Raw genomic sequence first — 18,882 nt, 5'->3', positions numbered from 1 at the left:
CAGATGTTTTAATTCTGTGGTCTGAAAGTGCCTGGTTTTGCACAGCTTCCCTCCCAAGCCATTTTCATCCTCATTACATCACATTAACCCAAAATTACATAAATACATTGCCGAAGAGTTAATGGTCTTCCCCATTTATTTATTTATTTTACTTCTCACTGACTGAACTGCGTTCTGCTTTCTTTCTGCAACATTACATATAAACTTAAATTTATTTAAAGCCAAGCTGCTGGAAGGAATAAATTCTTGTTGCTCCTGGAAAGATACACATGCTTTCTGCAGTACGTGGCCCATTTAGCTGAAAAAATGAGTACTATAATTACAAGTTTTCAGGACTGTGCAAAAAAACCTTAGAAGTGCTTTGGTCAAACATTCACGATGAATAATTTAATCAGTTCTGAATATTTCCCAAATATTTCCCTAGGGCAGCTTGTAGGAAAACAAATTATTTTGTGTCAATTCATAAGAGAAATACAGAAAATGTTCTTACAGGGTAAGGAGTAGGCTTCTGCAATACTAAGCTCTGTTGTCCAAGATCATCATTAATGGACTGCAGCATGACCAGTGTATTATGAACCTTCCATGCCTTATATTGATTATTAAACTGGAATTTCATGGATAACTCTCTAGTATGGGAGTTGAGGGGAGCAAAACTGGAAATAAACAGGGGAAATGAAGGAGATTAGACTATGCCCTTGCCAGATGAGAAAGTAAATACACAGATACAGTTTAGCAGCAGTACGATTACTATTGTAATAGCCTGAGAATACAGCATATAGTCAGATTCACATTTCTGCTGAAAATGAGATCAAGTGATCAAACAGGATGATATATGCTGTACCAGAAAATTGGAAGTCTCTAAGACAGCACGTTATTTTTCAACAGCTACATCTGCACAAAGAAATCCTAAGAAATCTGGTCACCTTAAAGCACAGACAGAAAGTATGCAGAAGTTCCTGAATTTTCAATACAAGTTTTAACAACCAGAGAAAAAAATGAAAGGAGCAGCTGTAGAGGGTGTAGGAGAGACATGAGCAGTGCCAGCTTTCCCTGGGTTCTCTACAGATAACTTGTGTCCTTTCCCAGCAAGCACTGTTCTAGTTCACCACACGGTGTTACACCTTAGGAAGCCCTGACAGCAAAAAGAGTTGAAGCAGCAAGATTAAATCCTTGATGCTGGAATTAGGGGAGTAGAGGAACAACATATTAATTACACACTCTGCCTTTCCAATGTCATTTCAGCCTGCTTCATGCCATAAGCATTTGTTTTGCTATGGAGTATAACTGAGAGGGATCCCTGCTGATTTATGGTGTCACTGCTCCACGTCCAAAAAGATAAATAAATTCACATTATAAACAAATGTTTTAAAAGAGGTTTCTGTTTCCAGGTTATTAAAATTACCCCTGCTTTTCCTCAGTGCTGCAACAAATGAATGACCTGCACACAAAATATGGTAGGGTCACCAGGGATTCAAAAAATGCTGTATCGAGGAAAATGATATCAAAATCTAAGAATTTCTACTGTGTTAAGAAAAAAACTCTCTCTTCCAGCAGTTGTTGATAAGTTACTCATAATAATATCACACTGAAATCAAAACACAGGGGAGATGGGGACTACCTACTACTCACTTCGTTATGCCATGACCTCATGGACAAGAACTGTATGCCTGAAGCACGCGAGCTGTACTGATAGCCAAGCTGTGTGTGTGCCACAGTCACAGTCAGTAGGAGCAGGAGCTGCAACGCCTAGCCCCAGGTTTCATAGAATCATAGAATCACCAGGTTGGAAGAGACCCACCGGATCAAGTCCAACCGTTCCTATCAATCACTAAACCATGCCCCTCAGCACCTCGTCCACCCATCCCTTAAACACCTCCAGGGAAGGTGACTCAACCACCTCCCTGGGCAGCCTGTTCCAGTGCCCAATGACCCTTTCTGTGAAGAATTTTTTCCTAATGTCCAGCCTAAACCTCCCCTGGCGGAGCTTGAGGCCATTCCCTCTTGTCCTGTCCCCTGTCACTTGGGAGAAGAGGCCAGCACCCTCCTCTCCACAACCTCCTTTCAGGTAGTTATAGAGAGCAATGAGGTCTTCCCTGAGCCTCCTCTTCTCCAGGCTACACAACCCCAGCTCTCTCAGCCGTTCCTCATAAGGCCTGTTCTCCAGCCCCTTCACCAGCTTTGTTGCTCTTCTCTGGACTCGTTTGAAGAATTGCCCTCTAGGGGTAGCTGGGAGCAGCCCCGTTGCAGCATCCACCAGTGGCACCAACCATTACCTAACTCATAGTCCACTGCTGACAGTAGCTGCCACAGTTAGACCCTCACAATCACTACTTGAAAGTAATTTTGGTGTTAATATACAAGAAAGAAGACTTTCAGAAAGCAATCCTAAAAATGTTTTCTACAGAGAACTAAGGAAATTCCCTCTCCTGAGCTGTCCCGGCTACAACCGCTTTTGTCTCCAATTCTTGGAGATCCCTCTTGTATGTCAGGTCAGCTCTCTTGAGTACAGGTGAACAAGAACATTTGGTACAAAAAGTAGCAAGCATTTTCCAACTTGCCTAGGCCCGCTGCGTCTCACAGTGGGAACAGCCCAACGTAGAAAACACTGTGCCTTTTCATTTTTCCCCTCTTAATTTAGAACTTGCTTAAAGTGTGTAACCTCAGCACATCCAAACCTCATTACGATAAGCAAACAGCTCAAACACAGAACTGCCACACTAATCCCTGAAACTGACAGTAAAGTTGCAAAGTAAACAAAAAAAGTACTTCCAGAAGGATTCCTTATCTAGGAGATGAATTGATACTGCATTTTCCATACATGCTGCAAACTAGACAGTAGGTACCTAAACCCATTCCTCGCATTGGCCTCCTCTATGACCCTCTAGTCTGATGGGCTTTCTGTATTGCATTCATTAGTCAATTTTTTTCTTTCTTAGAAGCTGACTCTTAGTTAAAAACCTACAAGACTGGTAACCTATTCCAGCGTATTAACTCCCCACAGGAGTGTTGCCTTCACACACTGAGCAGGGCAGACCAAGGGTTGCAGCAAAAGAGTCGCCACAACAAAAAGCAGAAACCCAGCACTCCACAGCACAGACAGGGAGGTTCTGACCGCTATTTCCCACCATGTTCAGCTTTCAAATAGGCTTGGTCTTGCAAACTCATAAACACATGAGTAATCTTGGCTAATGCAAAAGCAGAGGAAATATTCATATGAATAGGGAATTGCAAGCTCAAGCTCATTATTTACCAGAGTACGCAGCTGGTAACAAACCCAGTCATCTTTACATTCATGAGTAAGGCCCTTAGGCACCAGGTCTGCTGTTACTAATTTTTTTTTTGCTTTTTCATAGACACGGTTTATTTCTTTGACTCACTTAGCTTTTGAGGCTAATTAAATAATAAAAATGTTCTGTTTGCAAAACTGCAGCCCTCACACAATGCAAAGAACCAGACAGGCATTTATTTGGCTGCTAAAGAGCCTGCAGTGGTTGGTTGTTGTCTTACTCAAAAAATCTGTTAACTTTGGGGTACAGGTTTTTTTTTCAGCCCCAAAATTAACAATAGCACTGTTTTCAGACTACAAGACCGGGTCTTTGAAATGCCCATGGTACAGAGTTAACTGCTTTCTTGCAGAAACGTACAGATACCTCTAAGTACTTTGCTCTTTTGAGAAGCAGATGATTTATGTAATCTCTAAGAGCTCTGCTTTTCTAAAACATTGGCTTAAACAAATGTAAGACAGACAACTCCGATGTTTTTAGAGGGATTTATGAACATTTATCCACCTGTTCTTCAGTTTCTAGTTTTCCAAGTGCTAAAATACTTATCCATGCATTGACAGTAAAATGAAATCATGTAATGCTGCCACTTGTGCTGGAAGTACAAATGAAAATGAATACTTTCCAATCATTATTTGGCATCGAGCATTTGTTGACCAGAGTGTCATAAAACATTCTTACTCCTGAAGAAAGATGGGAGTACTTCACTGACAACATGATATATGTGAAGTGGCAAGTACACATAAGAAAATATGAATAGACAAGATAACATAACTTATTAGAAACATCACAAGTTAACTACATTTTTAAAAAGATAACGGAATTACTACAGCCTCATGAAATGATGCCACAAAAAGATATTCTGCTTATGTTTGTAGCATTAATCTATCCTAAAGAGATATATGGCTCAGCCCCATCAGATCTGAATAACTCAAAGTCTTTAATGAGTTTAGCCTCATAAAAGAAACATGAGACAGAATATATGCTGGCCATATCCTACTAGATGTATACAGCCTTTGTGATACACCTATGGTCACACTAGAGAACTATGGGCAGTCTAGGAGAGCTGCTGTAAAGACCATCCACCCAGCTTCATTAAATTTATCCCTTCAAACTCATAGATTTAGTAGAATGAAAATGAGAAAATTCAGAAAGTTAAAAAAGTCCAAGGCTGTGCAATGTTAATAGCTTGTCTACCACAAGAGTGAGAGTTGCAGGCTTACAAACATAATTAAAGCAGCTCTTGACTGACAGTGTGTAGTCTCAGTTGTAGTATTATCAAAATGCTGATATATCACTGCAGTTGATTTCTCTAGAATTAATGTTAATTCTCTGCGATTAACTAAATTAATTCATTCTTCTGTGCTTAAATAATTTACAGGTACATGTTAGTATGCCTGTGTATGATCAACTCTACTTGCATTTCAGATGTTTATCCTTCAAAAATGGTTAACAACCTGGAAGAGGAGGAAAAAAAGAAGGGAAAAGACATCTTTTGTATTGCTCAATATTTTCCCTGTTCTGCAGCCTAGGAGCTCCTCAGGAGTAGTAAATTAGCCTGCAGCACTGATTTTTCCCCAGATACCTCTATTACTTAGAATTTGCATCCTTATCCTGTATATTATGTATGCCTGTGCGTCACTGTGCCTGAATTAGACCACAAGATCCTTGCAGCAGAATACCTTATTCTGTTCACAGCACCATATTCAATTTTGATGTTCAAATAATAAAGTAGTATAGGAAACATAATGGCAAGAAAAATCAACCAAAATACACTTAACGCAAGATTGACTGCAGGTCTAACAGTCACTACATAAAAATCGATAGGCAACACAGCCTAAATGTTCACAGCTGAAAACTTAGAAAAGTAGCCCCACAGACTTCAGATCATCATTTCTTTTCTTAAACGCGCATCGTGGGAGCTCTTCTACAGAGGGAGAACAGCCCTTCCTAAAATAACTCCCTGCATGGAAATGCTTATTCTGAGATCCTAGACATTAACTCCTCTCCTCCTTTCTCTGGCTCTCTGCAAGGCTCATGGGATGGAAGGATCGTACTCCATCTCAGGGCTGGGATTTCAGAGTAGAAGGGATCCCCTTATCTCTCAACCAGGAGTGTGCAGTGGCAGAAGGGAGAAAGGGTGAAGGTAGGAGGAAGAAAGTCCCCAAACTCTTCAGAACTGCAAGCAGAAGTCTTGAAAAAGCATAACAAGGAGAAAGAGACTTGCTTCTCCTAAGCTTAAAGGAGGGACTCCAAAAAAAAGGAGCCCAGCTAGCTGAGGTGAATATAGATTAGTTCATACGAGCCACGCTCTGTTATTTGTTCTCCTTTACCCATCTTATTCTTACAATTCTGACTACGCTAAGAACTGCTGCTTGAAGCCACTGGGATCAATTAGGCAGTTTTGTTTCATTTTGAAACCATTACACCGACAACTTGCAGAACTTGCTGAGACATAAGCACCAACAGCACTAAAGGATTTCTCCATGCACTGGATCACTTCAAGGTATTTGTAATTTTCCAAGTTCTGACAATGTCATATGGGAAAATAGATGTTGTTCTTCAAAGAAATAAACTAATCACCTCAAAGGGTTAAAAAAAGGCCTTATTTTCTCAAGTATCGACATAGTATGGCATTAGCTAGGTGTATCATGAGGAAGCTTCAATGTTCTCTATAGCATTAAGAGCAGCCCTTTGTGAAATGCAATGCAGCAATGAAGAAATAGTCTGACTTAGCACTTTCTGCTCCACTTCGTAGTCATTCATTGATTTGCTTTATATACTGTATCAACTTGATAATCTCAAGTTTTTCCACCAGGACCTTGTTCTTTGCCAGCAAGAAGTGTAACTCTGTAACTACACTGCTGTATGTTAAATTGGCATTGCCCCAGGTGGTGCTTGGGATTACTGAAAGTGAGCAGAATTAGAGGTAGGAAATGATATTTTCTGACTTGTCATCAGTTTTATTCTGTTTGCACTGGACAGCCCTCTGTGTATGGTTTGTTTCCCAGTGGTGCTGACCCCTTTTTTTCCACTATCTGTTCTCCTGCTTGAACCCTGCTTTGTGATCCTGAGAGTTCTGTCTTCCCAGAATAGCTACGGCTGTGCTGGATAGGATATAACTGGATCCATCCCTCTCATTTAGCAAAATGAGATTTTGAATTTATACCTGTGTAAAATTTTGATGCATGCTGCAATACTTGCAGCAAGTACAAGTTTTATTATATGGAAATGATACCTTGGACCTCACCATGCATAGAGTCAGGAAGGGAGTAAGCTGGGAGGATGCATCCTTATATCTCAGCAGTGTATCAGACAGGCATGTTTCCTGCTCTCTCTCCACCTGCTCCTCTGGTTTTCCTGCTTGAACCCAAGCAGAACACAGGGTCAGAGAGGGTGCTACATCAGTGTCCTGGAGATACAGCAGTTGCTTCAATGACAGGAATAATTTCAAAATGGAGAGCAGGGTTTAATCAGCAAATAGCTAGTGACCTGGAAAGACAGGTAATTTAGTTCTTGGCTGTAATATGAACGCTTAATTGAAGCTTTATCAAGTGCCTGCAGAACCTACTCCTAGATCTTACAAACAGGCCCACATACCCCATGAAGTGAAAGGGATTATTGCTACCTGACATCATCCAAACCAGTTGCCTTGCAGTTCTGTGCAGCCAAACAACCCAAATGCAAACAGATAAGGTTTCCTTGCATTTTACTGCTGCCTCCCTCCTGTTGGCAATTTTCAGTGATGTCAAAGCTGTCACAGACTAAACACTACAGCATAAGCACTGATGCTCAAGTTCACTGGCTCTAATCTAGAGACATGTCAATGTTCAGGCAGCTCTCGAGTTCATGGTTTTGACCACATGGGTACTAAACAAGACTAGAGGAGGGTTAAAACCACCAGTCCATTTCAGGTCTATCACTAGGAAGGTCACCTTCAGCCTGAGCCAGGCTACAATACACATCCAAACAGGAAAAAAAAAAAAAAAAAATCCAGAAACCAGTTGACACATGCCCATAGATGCCAACTGCTCTGTTAAGTGTGCTCACTTGTGTGAACTGGCTTAGAAAACTGGTCTTTACACTGCAGATGCTTTCATAGATACTAACCATAATGTCTCCAATCGCTTTTCCCTCTAGAACAACACATTAAGACATCCAAACCAGCAAAAGCAACCAAGGTGGATAAATAAAAATCATGGATCACAGCTTCACATCTGTGTTTTGCCACAGCTAAAGGTGAATAAAAAGATTTAAAGAATAATTGAGTCAATTTCTCCTTATTTTTCTCCCATAACTGCTTCTCCTTGCTGCCCTGCCAATGTTTGACACAAGAAGAACCATTTTCCAAGGGAGCAGCCATGTATCAAAACTTTGCCAGCATTTCCTTGCTGATCAGCAAGGTTTCAGAAATATGAATGCAATAGCCATCAGCTCCTATCCAGTTCTGAAACATAAGCTTACCATATGCATTAGACTCAACTAGAGGCTGAAAATGTGCTCTTTTGTTTTGCTCACGCTTTTAAGCATATAAAGAAAAGTTCAGCTAGCAGTTCACTGCACCACATTCCAAGTTATTTTAATTTTTTGTGTGCATGCACTGATAAGAGCTGTGATGTTAATTTCTTAATTGACTTTGGGAATGAATAAGAAATGTTTTTGATCAGCCCCTGTGGTAGCAGCACTCCCCTGGGGAAGAAATCCCTGTCATCAGCACTGTTAGTGAACAGAAACACCAGGCTTTGTAACCGTCCTTACCAAACAAACTAAGCATAAATCCGCAATGTCAGTTCTTTCCCCTCTGCATCATCTGAAAAGTACAAGAAAGGACATAACTTGGCCCTAGCTGCCAAATGGAGATGAGCAGTAATGGAGGGGAACCTTCAGTAGGTAGGAAGGCAGCCAGCCCTAAACCCTGTGCAGAGGCAAAGGGTTACAGAAGAAGGCAGAAATCCTTGCCTACAGTTCATTGGTGCTGACAAAGAAGAGGCACCTGCTAGATAAGGTATCAGGATAGGGCAATGCAAGAACTGGAAACTGTTATTCTTTTTTTTTTTTTTTTAATTCCTATTGTTTTGACTCTTCTTCCAAAGAATGGGACTTCAGAAAATCTGGACCAATACTTTAAATATTTCTCATTATGAAGACAGGTATCTGTTCGCATACTAGCAATAGGCTTCAGCTATAGTAGAAGATTTGCTTGCTCATGCCCCTGGATATATTTTTCAGAATAAAACAGTATAAAGACAGAGCCTTCAATATCTTCCTCAGTAGTGATACAGCTTTTAGCAACAATATGGTCGTAAACAGCATCTGACTGAGTGAACAGAACAGCTCAGACATTGAGTTGAAAATCAAAGCAAAATCTTGTTCTGGAGGTTTGTTTGTTTTAAGACATCATGGAAATCTTCTAGCCTTTCCTCCTGGTTCTCTGAAATGTGCATTATTTTAGCAATGTATGAGATGCTATACTCCAGCTCTTCTGAAACTTTTGCTGTTGTTGCAAAATACACAGTCAATTTAATTTAATGCACTGGATTAGAGATGAATCCACTGATGTGAAGAAATGACCTTCAATTTCGTTTTATCAGAAGCTCAATAAGTTCTTGGATGTCACTGGTTTGACAGCATGGCAGAGCATTTCTCTAATTCGCTTGCAAACATAAGTAAAAATGCACTGAAAGTGGAGTGATTAATTCCAGTTTAAAATTAAAAACTCTTCTCCTTGCCCTTTACGGTGCTGATCCTGCAGCCTGCATACTGCTTCATCCCCAACAACCTGCTTCCGACTCTCATTCTCATGCCCCATTGAAGGTGCTAAATTCTGATCAGGTAAATTCAAGACAGATAAGTATGGTCAGATAATTCAATTAAGAAAAATTGTGTTATTCTCACCTCAATTTAGAACCAAAGTACACTTCCATAGAAACTTACAAATTTGAATGTATATATTTATCAGCTGTTTCCAAACTTTGGCTAAGCCATCTTTCAAACCTCTCCCAGGTGACAAAATTTATCTAACACAAGAAAGAAGAGAAGATATGAAAGGTTTCCAACGTTTCAGTCAGCAGCGTAGCATTGTTCATGGATCCTCATAAGCTGTGCAGAAAAAGCTGTATCTTGTCTGAATATGCTGCTTGTGCCTGATGAGGATCCAATACAGTAACTGAGCCTAATCAACAAAACAGTAGGCAAGGCCCAAATGATCTGACCAAATGTCAAACTGTGAACTATTGACAGAATCAGAAGGGAGGTCCCCACCCTTCAGATACATTATGCTATCGGTCCACTGCCTCATTTTCTGTTTCTCCCTAGAATAAATATTTTATTTAAAAGAGTAGCAAAAAGATTAAGAAAAAACAGTGTGATTCACTACAGTTACATTTCATTATAAAGGGAAATAGGTCTAAAAGAAATCTGCCAACAATGCATTTGGCTTAAAAAAAATGCTTTCTGTTAAAGTAGCTGAATAAAACAGATACTTGGAAATTCAAGATCTTTCTATGTCTGCAGAAATAATAGGAAAGCTTTGTCATGACCCTGTTTCATTGACACAGTTTCATGCTGTTTGATAGAATTGTGGTATTAATGAAGAAGTTTTGTCCAAGTTAATTGTGAAGTCTATAGACCCACAGCAACATACTGTGTCTTTACGTTCATTATCTCTAGCTAACAGAAGCCAAATAAATGATCTCAACACAATAAGCTACCCAAAGTGAACAGACCTCTACCAAGCCAGTGCTTTTTTCCCCATTTACAGAATGCCTGTGCAGTGTTCCTGCATTCTCCTGTTGCCTTGGGTTTCAAGAGCACGGCAAGGATTCTCTTTAGTTTGTGTTGCAACTATTCAGAACCAAACACACACTACAAACACTATTGAAACCAATTCAAATTGTACTAATTTCATTTTACTTTTAGGAAAGAATTCCTGAACAAGCAATTACTTACCGTACCTGTCACACTGCGAGGCCTTCTTGATTTTGCATATATCACATTCTAGTGGGTGTTTGTGTTATTTTCTCTAGGCACATATTACATGGAATTTCATTAAGAGGTTCAAAAATTCTCTCAAAGCTACCTGCATTTATTGTCTAATTGTCAATATCTTTTACTCTTTTTCTTTGGAAAACTGCAAGCCATCAACATATCCTTGAGAATTTAATTTAAACATGATCAGCCCAAACTGTTGCTTCTGGTCAAAGAGAGGTTTGGGTGGAAAGAACCAACCAATTTTTATTGAAGCACAGTGTGAGATACTATAGAACTAAAACTCACCTAATCCAGGTTTTCAAAAACAGTCACTGACAGACTGCAAGACCCTTTGTCTTGAAATTTGCTCATATATGTATCTTTTATATATATATATATATATATATATATCTTGTTTTGACTGTGATAAGACCACGGTATGGGAACTGTGGTATTTTTTTAAAACTGCATAACTGTCTTTCATTTTTATTCCTTTTCTAGTTTACTCACTGCATAAGCAGAGATATAAAAGTGTATGGCTTGTCTCCTGATACTTTGAACTGCTCACGAAAAGAAGAAAATGTTTTTTTATTGAAGCTGTTTATCACTTTTTTTTAGTGTCAGGTTTTCCCTTACGTGTTTATCCTCACAACTGAGTATAAAAATGAAAACACTAAATAAAGCAAGAGATACAATCCAAACCTTGGTCTGGATAAAGCTGGAAAATAGCAATGAGCATTTACACTAATGTAGCTCCATCTGTGGGCTGTCAACAAATGTCAGGAGAGTCTCACCTAAGCACGGTCAGCATCAATTTATCTATAGATGAGCACCATTCTTATCAGTTCCATGTTATGGTAGAATCAGCTCTTTCATTTGTTTGCAATTTCTTAAACACTAGAAGTCTCCATAAGTCTTCTCAGAGGCTCAGCTGTTACAAATCAGGGAGTCCCTGTTTGCTTGTAGATTTAACCATGGCAAGAAACACTTCTCACTTCAATCCTGGATTAGGCATTGCCCCATATTAATCTCCTGGAAACCATAACAGAGATGTCTATGGGAATTGCTTCTCAGAGATATGCTAGCTACAACTGAGGAGTTTTTTCTGCTTGCAAATGAATGTGTTGCATTGAAAATTAATTGTCATATTAAACTTTTTATTAATTGAGGGCTCTTTCTATGTAATGATCCTGAAATAATGCTACTGTTAAAGTAAAATAGCATTGATTTTTTTTTCTTTTCTTAGTTGATCATTCCATAAACTTCAAGCAAGGCATTGTTAATTTAGCCTTCCAACTCAATATAGAATTTAGAGCCCATAAAATCCATGGGTCATCTGTGATCATAACACAAAGATGTAGACTATTTATTTCATGGTAACGGTCTTACTATTTCTCTATGCTGCCTTGAGTTTGTTTCTGAAAGAGAAGAATGTACCTCATGGAAAAGTAAGAGTTTCACAACAGTGAACAATGCAAGTTTCAGTAAACTATGCGCTATCCTCATTCACACTTCTGCAATTTTTCTGTGCAAATACTATATCTAAAACATACTTCCTAACCTAGTTAATTGTTCTCTACCTTCAATTGCCCTTGTAATAAGATGCACTTTATAAAAGCTGTTACCAATTCATGAAGGAAGATGTGACTACTATCAAAAACATACCAAGTCAGGCTTTGCATCTTAAACTTTTGTGTAATTTTTTTAAAAAATCAGCCAGACAGGCATCACTGCAGGCTGCAAATTCCAGCCACAGGGATGCTGTTTACTACAGCTGAGCAGCAGCTTCTGCCTGAGCTAGGCAACATCCTTGTGGAAGACTAGAATGAAGATGGAAAGCATTCATTTTTACTTATAATTAATCTCTTAATCTCAAACTCCAGTGCTAGATTCTACTTCACTCTTTCAAAGATTTTTTCGTTACATCAATTCCTACTGATGTTCTGATATGAGATCTGAAGATCCACAATGTCTCTGCAGGATTTTGTTTTTTGAAAGCACTGGCCTCTGAATTATGTTATCACACTTGCAATCTGAGCTTGCTCAGCAATATAGCAATACTAAACCCAGAAGAATTAACATTGCACCAAAGTGCTCAGCATCTGACAGTTAACAGGGTGTAATAATAGTGGTGTGTCAGACTTTTCATACGAAGAGTAGGGAAAAACTTCCCCAGACTTCCCCATAGCATGAAATTCAACATAAGAATGACCCTCTGTTCAAGTACCAAAGGTTGCAAGCCTGACTTTTCCTAGACCAACTAATATGCACCTACTTGTGCTGAAAAGAAACAGTCTTTGTCAGAAAAAGCATTTTGTATATCCTTCAATGGAAATAAAACGAGTCTCTAATTTCCTTGAAAGAAAATTAGGTACTTTCTGCCTTTAAACTGCCATGTAGAATAACTAAACATACCATCTTGCTCTCCATACTTCTATTTACGCAAATGGGTGCCTTTACCTTCTAAGCATCAGGCAATCCTAAGTGTGGTTACATGTCAAACCATTTAAATGATAAATTTAAGCTGCACTTGTGCTATGGATGTTCTTCCAATTATTGTTTACCAATTCAGTTTCCTGAGCTCTTCAATTCTCTGTCTTTGGCTTCAGAGTATATCAAGGCCATGACATACCCACTGGGAGATCTCAATCTAGAAAGATTCTAAAGTTATTGAAAAAAAAATATTTTAAAGTATGTAAACGTTAATTCATGCTTTTCCTTCAGCTGAAGTCAGAGTAAAGTGTGCACTGAAGCCCACTGGGCAGAGAAAGGGTCAAGCCCTTTCCTGGGATTAGGCATTAAATGCAATTCTCATTCCTGCCTTGGGACAGCAAAGCCAGATAAGGAATCTCCACAAAGCCCCAGGCATTGTAGGATACCATGCTGTGACATCTCCCTGCAAACGGCACTACAGCAGCATTTAGCAGACTTGGTTGATTGAAAATTTGCATTCACATAACCTTGGCTCACCAACTAGTCCCCCTGGCAAAACTTCTGAAACAAAGCAATGCCTGCGCTATTTCCAAAGGCACAAGAATAAAGTTTTAGCTGCTTTATTCACAACACCTGAAACAGAACATTAAAAGACTTTTTTTTCCTTTTTGGACTTGGTCAATTGCAATTATGTAATTTATATTATACTCTTTACTAAAACCAATGTAAATAAAGTGGAAGCATTTCACAATTTAATTGGATTTATGAGTAACACCAAAGCCATAAAGATAGACTTCATGCTCAACAATGAATTTTCTTTTAAAGCAGCAGCTTTTAAATATAAATCACATCAGCAAATATGTTATAAAATCATTAGCCATATACACAAAACCAGATGTGCTTCAAAATTTAAAATGCCATTTCTGACTTAGGACATTTGTTTTAATATGTTTAATATAAAATTTACTTAAAATTAAGAAGGAGAATATTCAAGTATTTCAGGCTCTTTTGCAACATTTAGCCACAAAAGAGCACTAGTCAATTCCAAAGACTTGAAAATGCATGCTATCAACCCTTATGTAGAAATATTATAGTAAACAAAAAAAAAGAAAAAATACCTAAAATTATAAGCTATTTAATTTTTTTTTTCTCTCAAAAATATATGTGGCAAAGTATCTTCTATGTGAAACAGTTGACTCCAGCTTTTACTGTATGTTGCTTCAGTGGCTTGTTTTCTATTGGTTTAATTCTAAAGCAAAAAAATACTTAGTTGCTTAGGTCAACAAAAGAAGAAATGTACTCTGGTATGCCAAAAATAATAATACTCTCTGTATGTTAGAGTAGGGATCTGATATTTGATAGGTGCTCATTATCCCACTAAAGGCAGGCTTATAAAATTTTTCTCACTACAAAAAACTTCTGAAAGAGCATTACTCAGCTACAGCTAATGTTATTGCAGTTCGGCATCAAAATCCTCTAATGATACCCCTACCCTCACCATACTGCACTGCTATCCTGTTCCTTCCTGGTGAATGGATAAAAAATATCATCATGCCATGGTCAAGAACACTAACAAAGGCAAAATTTCCCCCAGTATTTGCCCTACTAATAATTCAAGGAGGTCACTGTAACTTTAGGAGTGAAAGAACAGAGGTCTTCCTGGGATCTCATAGCTGCTAGCCACGCTGCATTGTAAAGAAGGAAGAATTGCCCTAATGGCAAGGTGAAAATGTCTGTTGCAGTAGACAATGGTTGCTTCCATTAAACTACCCTCAGTTTATTAGGGAACTCAATCAGAAAAGATTAATTTCCTTGCTGTGATTCGTTTATCTAGAGAAAGACAACCATGGCTGCCAGATTGTCTCTCAATATGCTCAAGCCCAAAAGAAAAAAATTGAAGCTCTTAAATATCTGTCATATACATATATATTGCCAATGTTTTTTTTTCAGTATTCGATGTTTCTGGATTTTACAATGTCTTTTAAAATATTTACGTGTTGACATATAATACATCAGAAGAATGTTGAGTTTGCAGTATCAAGCCATCAGACCTAAAAGAGTGCCAGGATTAAGGCTGCATCTGTGAAGAATGCTCAGCACTTTTGTGCTTATGCAGTACAATATGGGTTTTAATTCCTGACCACACAAAATTTTTATCTTCAGTGTGTGTCTGGGACAAACACTTCTGAGATAACAGTCAGCTCCACATGGCCTTTCCCCAACCTCAGTGCAGGGGGGAAGCTATACTAGGAGGTGAGTGCAGCAAGACAGTCTGAAACTACATGAAGAAAAATATTGGACTCAGGATTAAAGAATCTGGATTTTAATTTCATAGAATCATAGAATGGTTTGGGTTGGAAGGGACCTTAAAGTAGGGACCTTAATTCAATTTCAACACTTCTGACTTGGGCAGGGACACCTCCCTCTAGACCAGGCTGCCCAAGGCTCCATCTAATGGGGCCTTGAACACCTACAGGGATGGGGCATCCACAACTTCCCTGGTCAGCCTGTGCCAGTGCTTCATCACTCTCACTGTGAACAATTTCTTCCTAATGTCTAGTCTAAATATCCCCCTGTCCATTTTAAAGACATTCCACCTCATTCTTTCACTACATGCACTTGTAAACAGTCCCTCCCCACCTTTCTTGCAGGCCCCTTCAGGTACTGAAAGGTCTCCCCAGAGCCTTGCCTTCTCCTCTCCTCGCTGAACAACCCCAACTCTTTCAGCCTGTCCTCTTATTGGAGGTGCTCCAGCCCTCTGATCACCATTGTAGCACCCCTCTGGACCTGTTCCAACAGCTCCATATCCTCCTTATATTGGGGATTCCAGAACTGGACACAGTATTTCAGGTGTGGTCTCATGAGACTGGAGTAGAGGAGGAGAATCATCTCCCTTGACCTGCTGGCCATGCTTCTTTTGATGCAGCCCAGGATATTGTCGGCCTTCTGTTCTGTGAGTGCATTGCTGGCTCCTGTTGAGCTCGTCATGAGGTTTACACAGGCCCACCTCTCCAGCTCGTCCAGGTCCCACTGGGGGACATCCCATCCTTCTGCTGTGACTACTGCATCACTCAGCTTGGTGACACCTGTAAATTCCACGCCCACCTCTGCCTTCTGTACTGCTAAGAAAGTGATTTCAGTGGATGCAGGTCATCGTGCAAGCACCCAGTTTACAACACCCAATTAATCAAAATTATGGCATTCATAGGTGTGGTCAATGTCTTATATGAAGCTCAATATCTTATATTCCACTTATATGAAATGCTATAAAGTGCTAAAGACATGGAAAAAAACATAGCCTTGGCATTTCACACTTAGCATCCTAAGCTACTGGGCATTTCTTTCTCTTGTGCTAAACCTCACCTCCTTATCTACAAAGCAAGATGAGCAGACAATGACAACAGAGGAAATAATATAATCTCAACTCAGATTCTGTGGAGAAAAATTATTTACCATCTAGAGATTAGCAGAAGTTGTGGCAATTGCCATATGAATATGACTATCTGGAAATGTTATTTTTTTAATTATTATTTGGAGCATAGTTTGAATCATATATACCAACTGAGATAGAACAAACTACTTAATGAGGAAAACAAAAACAAACAAATAGAACTCTATGAAAAACACTGCAAGTCTCCAATATAATGTTTAAATGCAGCCAACCAAAATTCTGGATTCTATTAATTCTTAAATGCTTGAAGCATCCTCTCATGCTTTTTCGGATAATAAAACATATCTAGATTGCACAGCGCTAGTAACAAGAATGCAATGAAGTATTCGCAAAGGCATAGCCGAGCTATAAAATTTATTTGCAGACTTACAGAAGTTTCTAAAAATGCAGTTCAAAATATGTTAGGTAGTAACAGTGTGGCCCCAGAAAGTTTTCCCCCTTGTGTCAATGAAGCAGAAAGTAGATATGTTTGACAATGGTGAAGGAGAGACACCACATCAGTTGCAAGTTGCTTAGTCCAGAGTGCACTGCAACCAGAGCGCAAGTGAGAGTTTCAGAGCACATCAAAATCTAACCAGAAGTCATGGTATGCCCTGGAAAGCAAACAATTGGGAATTTTTAGGCAGGCAATGACAAGCAGCAATGATTTGCTAAATAACTTTGATATATCCTAAATATTACTTCACATTCAGTAGCAATATGATAATTTTTTCTTTGTTAAAATTTCTGAGGACTATTATCTGGAGAACCTATGAGATTATAAGTTTTATTCTTTACCTTGCCTATTTGGATGTAGTTTATCAGTTCTGAAATTCTTCCCCCCCCCCACCAATACCATCCATGTGGAAAAAACAGGCTAGCCTGGCATTAGAAGTGTACTGGCATCGGTTTCAGTGGTCCCCAATTCAACTATGACACATAAAATTCTATATAACCTTGGGAAAGACATTAAATCTTGGACAATGAACAAGTTTCTGTGCAGTAACTCTCATGCTACTACATGGCGGCTGAAAGCACATAGAAATTCCCAGATGTGCAAAGTTTCTTTCATTGCAACCTGCTCTTGAAGCAAAATGTCAAAAATCAGTGAATCTGTGCCACATCCACCTTGCTGCTTCTCATTCCTCTCCCTCTTGGGACTGAAATGAAACACGTATCCTAAACTTATCTCTCTTCTCCTCACCGCTTCCACTCTCAGCATCATTTACAAGAAGATGTGATACCATTCAGCAACGAATCTCACACAAGAAGTATCAGGACAAGCCCAGCCCTATGATACATTGTCACTGTAAAAGATATTAAATTTCAATTCTAACATTTTACCTTAAATTAAGGAAATGGGATTATCATATTGAAATCTGATGCCACATTTCCGCTCCGATACACCTTGCATTGTGATGGGATTGAAAGCAGCCCTGCAGTGAAGGACTTGGGGGTGCTGATTGATAAGAAGCTTGACGGGAGCCGGCAATGCATATTCACAGACCAGAAAGCCAACCATATCCTGGGCTGCATCAAAAGAAGCATAGCTAGCACATCAAAGGAGGTGATTCTGCCCCTCTACTCCACTATTGTGAGACCACACCTTGAGTACTGTGTCCCGTTCTGGAATCCCCAATATAAGGAGAATATGGAACTGTTAGAACAGGTCCAGAGGAGGGCTACAAAGATGGATCAGGGGGCTGGAGCTCCTCCCACATATGAGGACAGGCTGAGAGAGTTGGTGTTGTTTAGCCTGGAGAAGAGAAGGCAAGGGGAGACCACATAGCAACCTTCCAGTACCTGAAGGGGGCTACAGAAAATCTGGGGAGGGATTGCTTACAAAGGCTTGTAGTGATAGAATGAGGTGGAAAGGCTTTAAACTGGACAGGGGGAGGTTTAGATTAGACGTTAGGAAGAAGTTCTTCACAATGAGGGTGGTGAGGCACTGGAATAGGTTGACCAGGGAAATTGTGGCTGCCCCATCCCTAGAAGTGTTCAAGGCCCAGTTGGATGGGGCTTTGAGCAGCCTTATCCAGTGGGAGGTGTCCCTGGCCAAGTCAGGAGGGTTGGAACTAGATGATCTTTAAGGTCCCTTCCATCCCAAACCATTCTGTGATTCTATGATTCTTTAACATCCTCATTGCATTGTTTCTCAATTAACAGAAAAATCATTATTTGCTATTACTGTTACAAAGAACGCTAACCTGCACAACACACACTCAGTGGCCTAAATTCATTTTTTTTTCATGGACCAGAACCTGAGGGAAAAGAAAAAGCACTCTGATGTGGATGGGACACCTGGAAAAAGAAATAACCTGGAGGAGCAGGTAAAGAACAGAAGGAATAGAAAGAGAAGTGCTAGAAGCAGAATGGAGCAGAGCCTGGAAGAGAGTTAGAAGCACAGCAGAAGAAGGACAGAATGGAGAAATAGGAAGAATAAGATCAGAGATAGAAGCTGAAATGCAAGGGGCATAATTAAAACAGCAGAGAAATAAATACCTGAATGCTGATCTTACTAAGTGTTATCCCTAAGGGAAAACAAGTGGATCATTTAGGCCTAAAAGTTTGTCACATATAAGCTGTTCTGGAATACACTAACATGTAAGTCCCTCTAGCAGTCATAAAACAAAATAATGATTGAGTGATGTCGCTTTTCGGTTGAAAATAAAAAAATTGTTTTCTTACAGCAGAGTGTTTAGATTGTTTGCAGAACTGTTGCTGGTCACAATAGTGCAATGAAAACTGCAGCAGCAACTTCACCATTGG

At 39.4% G+C, this 18,882-nt stretch overlaps 1 protein-coding gene across 4 annotated transcripts in view; it reads right to left on the bottom strand.

The window, feature by feature from the left end:
* The window catches only part of ANO4 (anoctamin 4), a 212,602-nt gene that overhangs the window by 167,702 nt on the left and 26,018 nt on the right, over nucleotides 1-18,882 (bottom strand). For 2 of the 4 annotated variants that reach the window (XM_069857078.1, XM_069857100.1), the window contains exon 1: nucleotides 6,910-6,989. The exons of the other annotated variants lie outside the window; for them this stretch is intronic. In XM_069857078.1, the coding sequence (XP_069713179.1) occupies nucleotides 6,910-6,919 (10 nt within the window). In that variant the 5' untranslated portion in view covers nucleotides 6,920-6,989. Of the gene's footprint in view, nucleotides 1-6,909; nucleotides 6,990-18,882 lie in introns of those variants that run through there. 4 annotated transcript variants of the gene reach the window in all.

This window comes from Phaenicophaeus curvirostris, chromosome 1 (genome assembly GCF_032191515.1).
Source record: "Phaenicophaeus curvirostris isolate KB17595 chromosome 1, BPBGC_Pcur_1.0, whole genome shotgun sequence".
NCBI lineage: Eukaryota > Metazoa > Chordata > Aves > Cuculiformes > Cuculidae > Phaenicophaeus > Phaenicophaeus curvirostris.
This window is presented reverse-complemented; position numbering and strand designations above follow the sequence as displayed.